We start from the raw sequence: 9514 nt of genomic DNA on the forward strand, positions 1-9514 counted from the left end.
AATTTTAGCTCGCAACTCAAAGCAAAAAATCGGCCGAGAGACGGCTCATATCTCGAAAAACTCGTTAGTCGGGACACTCGTAAGTCAAGGCCCCACTGTAGTGAGGAACCCACAGAGTACAAGAGACTTAAGGGCCACATCAACTTATCACAACCTCTGGCTTTATTTGGATCCTGATCCAAAGAAGCAGTAGAAAGAAATCATAAGACAAACAGGCAACATCAATAGCACCTGAATATTTGATAGTGGAAGGAGTTTAGAGACAGGAGGCAGTGTTAGGGAAGGGGGCCCATGGGAGAGGAATGCATCCGTGATGGGCAGAGACGCTCCAAGCCGTCAGGTTGTTTATCTCACATACACTGAGGATGGAGGAATGTTACAAGAGAAGGGGAAGAAGAAGAGGGGGCACTGGTGAGCTTTGAACTTTGAAACTGATACCATACAGGGGAAAGGGGGAAAGTGGCCAATTAGGAAAGCACGGGGGACATGAATTAAGGAAGGGTCCAATTAGAAAGTGGAATGAACAAAGAGCTGTGAGCATTTATAAACCCATAGACAAAGAGGCTCACTAGATTGGTTTTTTTCCCATTTTAGAGAGCGAGCAGGTTCTTTCCCTTTGGGGACCCCCTTCCAGAGGGAGTTCGTATATGCTTGCAATAAACTTCTACACCGTTGCTTAAAAGTCTTTTAGTCCGTGAATTTATTCTTCAACGTCGTGAGACAAGAACCCACAAGGAGAGTCCATTTGCAATTCCACGTATCAATAGCATTAAGAATTACTGTTATTATTTTTAGGTGTGATAATGCTATCGTGGCATAATTTTTTTAAATATATATTTTATTGATTTTTTACAGAGAGGAAGGGAGAGGGATAGAGAGTTAGAAACATCGATCAGCTGCCTCCTGCACACTCCCCACCGGGGATGTGCCCGCAACCAAGGTACATGCCCTTGACCGGAATCGAACCTGGGACCCTTGAGTCCGCAGGCTGACGCTCTAGCCACTGAGCCAAACCGGTTAGGGCAACATGGCATAATTTTTAAAGAGCCTTTATCTCTAGAAATATATGCTGAAATGTTCAGTTAAGGAAATAGGACATCTGGGATTTGCTTCAAAATAATTGGTGGCCAGTGGGTGGAGCCAGAGGTGGGTAATAGGTGAATCAAGGCTGGCACTGTGTTGTGTGGGGTTCGGTACACAATTCTCTACCTTCCAGGTTTGAAAATGTCCATAATAATAAGTTTGGGGGTTTTCAGTACTGTGTGCAGGTGAGTCAAATCAGAATTCTGACTCCTACTTGTGGCCCCTCCCCCGGGTGCTCACCATCAGGCCCAACCTTGGGCAGGTACAGAGTAGGTGCCTGAATCCAGAGACTAGTCTTGGCTAAAGAACAAAGCACAGCTGGAAACTGTGCCTAGAAGAAAAGGCCCTTAGGCAGCACTCTAACTGTTACTTTGTGTGTAATATAGTTTTACTTCCTTGCTCTTTGTTTTCAAAATCAATGGTTAAGATCATGTTCTGCTTCTTTCACCCAGTCAAAACCACAATTACAAATACTGCTGTTTGCTCCAAGGTGTCCCACAATCCATTAGTCCTCAGGCCAGCTGGGAACCCAGTGCTACTTCCCTTCCCTCTCCTGCACACAGGCGCGCAGCTGCCATCCCACACGGAGTGCTTCCTTCAGAGGCAAGGCCCTATCCCCATTGGCCAGGGCCTCCCACCGCCAGCTTCTGCAGCAGCCTGCTGCTCCCTCCCATGGAGTACCTGCCAAGGGCCCCAGGATGCCCCTGCCCTTCCTTCTGCATGTCTGTAAAATGACTTTCATAGCCAACACATTCGGCCACTGATTCCCAGAGAGATCCCAAACAGTAACACTAGTTTTGCAGTTAACACCCGGAGCAGCCCTCCAATTAGTCCTGTTCAGTCAAGACTGTTTATATGGACTGTCATTAGGGCTCTTTGGCAGGGCAGGGGCCCAACCTGGGGACCCACGGGGAGAGCTAAGTCTCCAGAGCAGAGCAGCTGGTAGAGGGAGAGTTGTTTACTGAACTATTCATTCATTCATTCCGTAAACACTAAGCACCTGCTTTATACCAGTCTCTTTAAAATGGAAGAAAAGGCCTTTCTTTTTCTTTGCTGTGACCATCCACAGTTTGAGAAGCACCTGGTAATTAAACCCCAAGATTGTTAGCTCCTCAGCTCCTCTGTTCAAACTGCAAGACAAGTTACTCTCAAGGCTAAATTCTTACATACATCTCCTCCCTGCTGGTTTTACAACCCAGGAATAGTTAATAGAAAGTTCCCTTCTGCCCTCCTCTTCAAATAAGCCTCTTTAAACTCTTCCTAACTTTTGCTCTAAGAATGTGTTACAGGCTTGAAAAAACTACTGATAAGACACCTCCCTAGGACATCTGCCCGGACCATGTCCTGCAGAACTAACAAAGACAATCCCTCTGATGGCTGCTCAATTTCACCTAGCAACAGCAGCCGCTGGAAAATCCCCCTCCCTCCCTTGTATGGTTTTTGTTCTTTGCCTTTTGTATTGATTAGCAACTCACTGGCCCTTTCCCTTCAGGGAAAGTAAACTAAACTATCTCTCCTCTCAGTTGTGAATTCTTTCACAGACTGCGGTCACCGGCCAAAATCCTGACACCTGCCCTCTAGGAATGTTCAAGAGAAGATAATAGACATTAACAAAAGCCAATCTAGTCAACTTTCTTCTTCTTTTTTTTAAATATATTTTTATTTATTTCAGAGAGGAAGAGAGAGGGAGAAATAGAAACATCAATGATGAGAGAGAATCATTGATCGGCTGCCTCCTGCACATCCCCTACTGGGGATCAAGCCCACAACCCAGGCATGTGCCCTTGACTGGAATCAAACCTGGGACCCTTCAGTCTGCAGGCCAACGCTCTATCCACTGAGCCAAACCAGCTAGGGCTACTCAACTTTCATTCAACATTTACTGAAACGGATTTTTTACTAAGTCCTTCCCTATACTTGGGGCACAATGGTGTGTGAGACAGATAACATTCCATAGAAAGACCACAAACTAACAAATCAGTAGGCACAAGCAAGGCCAGGGGGTGGTAAGTGACCTGATAATGTGACGAGTAGCAGCGGGAGTGAGGGCCATCAGACAGAGGGCTTAGAGAAAGGTTCTCTGAAGAGATGCCATTGGAGCTTAGTGCGTTCCCTTCCCTCAGCACCTGGCCACACCCCAGGACCAGTCCAACGTCGCAGCCAGTGCCCTCCCAGCCACTCACCTGGTAGGCCCGAATCAGGGACTGCACAGCCAGGTGGTCCTCCACCAGCTTGCTGGTCTTGGTCCGGCTTGAGGCGGCTGGCCTGCTCTCAGGTACAACAGAGGGGGCCTGTGGCTGAGGCGGGCCACACGACGCTTCCTCGTTGACTTTCCGGAAGAAGCTGTCCCAGGACTGGGCAGGGGTAGAAGCAAGAAAACAGCCAGGTCAGGGTCTGGGAGGAGTGGGGTGGTCCTGGTTTGGGCTCTGGGAACGTTGGGTGTCCTTCACCACCACAGCTCTCAGAGCCCTCCCAGGACCGTGCCAAGAAGACCCCTCAAAACCAGGCCAGGCCCTCCACCCAGAGCCAAGAGCCCTCCGGGACCCAGGCTGGCAGAGGGGTGGGGGCTAAAACTTGTGGGCCAGAGGCTTCCGATGTGAAAGGAGCTTCTAGCCCCGAGGGAACATGTTCTCACACACGTGGTGGGTCGGAGGAGGCCTTTGCAGGGGGCAACTAGGCAGCAGGCCCTCCACATTGTCAATGTATCTAGCTTTCGAGCTAGCAACCACTGCTGGTAGTTTACTCTACAGATGTACTTGTACAGGTGTGCCTAGATGTATGGACAGGATGTTCCCTGCAGGACTGTTCATAAAAATGACAACATAAAAACAATCCAAGTGGTAAGCAACAGCAAACTGGTTAAATAAATGATGAAACGTTTAGATGCTGGAAGATTATGCAGTCCTCACAGAATCTTTGCTACTATTTGTGCAGAAGCAAAAAACAGATATGCATATGCACAAGCACCTCCGTGTTCCAGCCCAGTGATCTGCAACCTTCATCTCATGGCACATAAACCAATTACCAAAATTCTTCAGCACGCCAAAAAATATATTTTTTGCCAATCTGACAAAAAAAATACATATAATTTTGATTCATTCACATAGGATGGCGATTGTTTTGTTGGCTGTTGTCATTTTTTTTATTTGACAATCTAAGGGAAAAGAGGTCATTGCCCCTGACTAATCAGATACTGTACATTTTAAAAATTCTTGCAGCACACTGGTTAAAAATCACTGTTCTAGCAGAACACATAAAAGGGTTTTCCTCCCATACACTGTGGGAGAACAGGGTAGTACAAGCCCTATCGGAAGCAATTTGTCAAAACCCATCAGTATTACATAGACAAATAATCTTTGGCCCAACAATTCCACTTTGGGGAACTTCAACAGATAGCTGCACACACGCAAGAGGAGAAATGTTCAAGATTATACACTGCAGCACTGATGGTGACAACCAGAGAAAGGGAAAGAGCCAGATGTCTGTCAGTGGGTGGGAGTGGCACATCCATACAATGGAACAGTATGCAGCTGGGAAAAAAGAATGAGGCTCTGGATGCACTGACATGGAAAGAGCTTGGACATGTATGCTAAGTGAAAAAAGCCTGGAGCAAACAGCGCCTGTTGCATGTACCTTTGTACAAAGAGGAAATCTAAAATTATGTTGCAATAAGTTTACCTCAGGGGTCCTCAAACTACGGCCCGCGGGCCACATGCAAATACAAATATTGTATTAGTTCCCGTTTTGTTTTTTTTACTTCAAAATAAGATATGTGCAGTGTGCATAGCAATTTGTTCATAGTTTTTTTTTAAACTATAGTCCGGCCCTCCAACGGTCTGAGGGACAGTGAACTGGCCCCCTGCTTAAAAAGTTTGAGGACCCCTGGTTTACCTGAAGAAATTCTCTGCAAGACAACAGAAGAAGCTAAGACTAAACTGAAACTGACGAGGGGGAGCTGAGCCGATGGATGGACTGGGAGGGAGCCTTACTGTCTAGGGTCATACTCCTTGTTTCCGGACCATGTGAGTCTGAGTAAAGAGAAGGAAGAGGAGCTTCACTTTTCAGGTTCACCTGTCATCTGATTTTTTTGTTTTTACCATCAACAGGTATTTATTTTGTTGACTCAATACATACCTAAACACGTGTACCCTTAACTACATTACAAAGGGCCCTGTGCAGACAGCCCAGCCTGACCGAGGGGCAGGGGCAGGTCTCGGGCCAGGTGTGGCTGAGCAGGGCATTCTCGGGACTTCCAGGCCAGCCCACCCCCCACTAGTTGGTTCCACAACAGGAAGGAAGCGAATTTCCTCACCAAAGGAGGACAAGGCTTTCACACAGGGGTGACGAAGGACCCGGAAGACAGTGAAACCTGCCCGAGATCACACAGCTGGCAAGTTGCTTCTCCCCACTCCCCTCCGGCCCCAGGAGCTGCCCTCCCACCGCGGGCAGGGTGGGTGCCAACCTTGTGGACACTCTGGGGGTTTTCCAACCAGGCGAAGTACATCTCCTCCATGTAGCTGGAGCCTCCTCCATCTCTGCTGCCTGGGAAGGCGGTCCGTGGCCCAGACGACCTGCTGCGCCAGCTGGACATCTGGACGTCATGTGGGGCCAGAAGCCTCGCGGCCTGTACCCCCAGCCGGGATGTCAGCAATCTCAGCTGACTCATTCTGGACACAGGCAATGAGGGAGAGGCATAAACCACAGGCCAGGGCAAAGGGGGCTCTGGCAGCCACTCTCACTCATCTGGCATTTGTTGGTCCTACTAGGCAGGGGGCCCTGGGGCCAGCTGTGACGATATAGAGAAGGAGAACGCTGCCAGCCCTCCTGGGTTCACTGCCAGTGGAGATCCCAGCACAATAAATCCACCAACAACTTTCAGCATCCCTGAGCCCTGGTCCTGCTGTGCCCACCCACCCCAACCTGTGCTCCCTCCCGGTCGTCCCCCCAGCCTGGTGCAAAGACAAGTACAACCCAGGCCCTGCCTCAGGGAGCACCCAGACCAGGTCCTGCAGCCCATGAAAAGGCATAAGGCACATGCATGCAGAACCCCCAATAAGGAGTAGGCTACGAGGCTGGCCACCCAGGAACTGAAGCAGGGGAGTCCTCCAGGGGCAGGGTGTGCTATATCTGGTCAGTAAAAAGCCAGAAAAAAGGGGTCTGACTGCACTGCAATATATCAGGAGGCCCCTGGCACATCTGGATCTCTGGTGATTATAACCAAAAGTCACCAGTGACTTCCTGTAACTGCAGTGCTGACTCAGCGCACCATCCCAGGCCAGAAGGCCAATGACATGGGCCTGAACTGCCCCACTTCACAGCAGGGAGGACTGAGGCTCAGAGAAGGGAAGGGCATGGGACCAGTGGAGGGTAGACCAGCAGGCCCCACGCCCATCTTAGCTGGAGCCACTCTCTGGCTCTTGTATCCTTCCCAGAGCTTATACTCAGCACCAATGTCACTCCAAACATTTAACAGCTCAGAGGGTCATAAAGGCCGGAAGCCCATCCCGATGGAGAGAAACGAGTACCTGGAGCTCATCTCACCCCTATTACGTCACCTGCCCTTTCCCAGGGGAAATTCCTGAGTAACAGTGGGAGCTTCTTCCACCCTCAGAGGACAGAAGTTCTAAGAGCTTCCTCCGACCCTGAAGAGCCTCAGGGGTCCCTACCAAAGCAAGCCGAGGGTGGACAAGGCCCACTGAGGCTCCTGCTGCCCCTGACCTCCTGTCCCCCAACCCCCACAACTATGAGCAGAGCTGCTCCCCTGCCCCAGCCCAGCACTGCCTGGACATAGAACAGCTTCCCCTGAACACTTGCTAATGCTCTTCTGCCCAGAGCACCCCAACCTGTGAGCAGGGCCCAGCACTAGAGCCACCCCACCAGGGACAGTGTAAGCAGGAAGGGCCAGGCTCCCATATACAACTCAGGCCCCGAAAATGTGCCTTCTGAGCATAACTGGCTCCCAGTCCTGCCTGAGCATGGCCCTGAGCCAATAGGCCTTTGGCCTGGTGTGCTCTCCTGCTCCATCAGCTTAACCAAGTCACCAGAACCATCAGGCTGGGCCCTTCTACAAAAAGTCAGGCCCCAAGGCAGGACGGAGTACAGCCCTCCCAGCCTGCTTCCTCCACCTCTCCCTCCAAACTCACATGAGCCAAAGAGAAGGAGAGATGGTCTCCTCAAGCAAGGGAAAGTGGGCTCCTCAGGCAACCAGTAGTCAGTCTAAACAGAAGAAAATTAAAAAGCAAAAATATACTCCAGTGCAAGAAGGAAGGTGAGATCAGCTGGAACCTGAGCACCAAGTGCCCCAAACTTCCTTCCCACATGCTCAGCCCCTGAAGCTTCGGACCAGATGCCCAGCCCCACCAGCCAGTGATGCCACCCTACGCGAAGGCCACTAGGGGCTGGCTCTCCCTGGAGCAGCACCTCTTCAAGTGCAGAGTAGAGCTCAAGGCCCAGGGTCCCAACCACTGCTCTACTTCTGACCCCCCCCTGGGGCCTGAGCAAACACAAGGCTGCCCCGGCCCAGGAGCCACTGGCCCAGGAGCTGCTGGCCTGGGATGTCCGAGAATCTAAACAACCCACAAAGCTCTGCCATCCCAAACCAAGACCATCCATCACGGGAATAAAATAAGAGCACACAATAAGCACTGATTCTGGAGCAGGCACTCTGCCCATTTAACCCTCTCAACAATCTCATAAAGTGGGCACCAGGATTAGCCCCCTTTTATAAACAGGGAAACTGAGGCACAGAGAGGCTAAGCTGGTGAGTGATAGGGCTCTGTGTGGTTCCAGAGCCTGCACCCTCCTCACTGTGGAGTCAAGATATAAACCCTGATTTTGTTGGGACAACGCATTTTCCGCAGGCTGCAGCCCGGGGCACTCTGCCAGCACAGGGGAATGGGACGGCTCCAGGGAACAGTGACAAAGCCTGGCTGTACCCAGCCAGCTCGGCTCAGGAACACTGTGTTTTACAAACAATGAACTGTCTGGGCCAGCCACTGGACACTGCTGTGGCCTTCACCCGCCTGGCAGGAGGGCATTCAGCCAGCCACCCCTGCCCATCCCAGCAGGGCTTGAGGACCCAGGAGCCCTGGAGGACAGGACAAAGCCAACCTCAGTATCTGGAGCCAGAGCCCCCTGCCCATCCTGCCGGGTTCTCCCTACACAGGTGAAAGCAGGAGCAGAGTCGGTCAGCCCCCTGCACACCCCCACCCCGCCCAGCTCCCAGGGCACTACCAGCAGGTTGCTCTGGGCAGCTCCTGGAATAGGGGGTGGGGGGTACCAGGTCTCTTCTCTAGGGAAAAGGTCAGTACCATCCCCACTCCCAGCCCCAGAACAATCACAACTGCAGACTTCCTCAACCACTAGCCCTCACACACTAGGCCCTGTCTGCACTGCCCAGGTGAGGACTGCTCTGCCATCCTCCGTAGAAATCTGTTAACAGGATCCCAAGAGGGGAAGGGCCCTCCCCCAGACATTGACTCTGGGCAGCAGAGCCTGCACTCACATTCTGAGAACCGGGTGGGCTTTTCGCAGGAATAAACCCCAACACTAGTTTGCTGAACCCAAAAGAAGGCCCGGGAGGCAGACTCCAAGGTGGGAAGGCAGGGTATGCTTATTTACTTGGCAGAGATGAAGGGCCGGAGCTAAAGCCCAGAGTTGGGCAAAGTACAAAAATAGATGGGCCAGTTCCAGTGAGCTAAGGCCAGCGTGGGGAGGAGCTGCAGGGCAGTCCGCAGCGGAGGGGTGTCAGGTGGGGCCCTTGGGGTCTGGTTAATTAATGCCCATTGCACCCTGCAGGGACCTCTGAGTAAACCCATCCCCCTCCTCCCTCATCTCCCTGAGAGTGGTTGAATCACTTCCCAGGTTGGCTGTGACGTCAGGCCAGTCTTGCCTCTCTCAGGGCCTCAGTTTCCCCATCTGTGAACGGACAACAGTGGTTAAAACCGTCTGTAAGGCCTCTGCTACCACGAGATCCTGAGGCTATGAAGCCGACACCGGACCGCCTAGCACAAAAGGCGGGCCCCTCCCCATTTTAGTGTGGCTCCGCAGTTCCGGCCCTTGAAGGGACTAAGAGTAGCAGGCCCTGCACCGACCACAGGACAGTCTGTAGTTTTCGAGCTGGAGAACCCCAGCTGATGCCTGAAACCCCACCATTAGTGCGTCACTCCTGCACGCAGAACACTGCACTCGCAGGGTCGGACCTGCGCAGAGGGCTGGGAGTCCTAGGGAGCCGCGATCAGCCAAGGGCGAAGCCAAGGTCACGCTCCTTCCCCCTCCCTGGTTCCCCCGCGGGGCCCCGTAAGACTGCGGGCAGCAGCTCCCAAGGACCCGGGAACGGGGAGCAGAGGGGCCGCCCCCAAGACGGCGGGAGAAAGGGCAAAAGGACCCAGAAGGGAGGGGCCGCCGCGCTCACCCGGCCGGCGGGTTCCGC

The 9514-nt window shown here is 52.1% G+C and overlaps 1 protein-coding gene across 2 annotated transcripts in view; it reads right to left on the reverse strand.

Moving 5' to 3' along the window:
• OGDHL (oxoglutarate dehydrogenase-like) overlaps positions 1-9514 on the reverse strand; it is a 28723-nt gene extending 19209 nt beyond the window's left edge. Inside the window, exons 1-4 of one of the 2 annotated variants that reach the window (XM_005883119.1) lie at positions 9497-9514; positions 7227-7299; positions 5546-5750; positions 3267-3437 (exon numbers count right to left, since the gene is read on the reverse strand). In XM_005883119.1, coding sequence (XP_005883181.1) covers positions 3267-3437; positions 5546-5749 — 375 coding nt within the window. In that variant the 5' untranslated portion in view covers position 5750; positions 7227-7299; positions 9497-9514. Of the gene's footprint in view, positions 1-3266; positions 3438-5545; positions 5751-7226; positions 7300-8587; positions 8937-9496 lie in introns of those variants that run through there. The other variant, XM_005883120.1, reaches the window with a different exon arrangement.

This window comes from Myotis brandtii, unplaced genomic scaffold, assembly GCF_000412655.1.
Source record: "Myotis brandtii unplaced genomic scaffold, ASM41265v1 scaffold766, whole genome shotgun sequence".
NCBI lineage: Eukaryota > Metazoa > Chordata > Mammalia > Chiroptera > Vespertilionidae > Myotis > Myotis brandtii.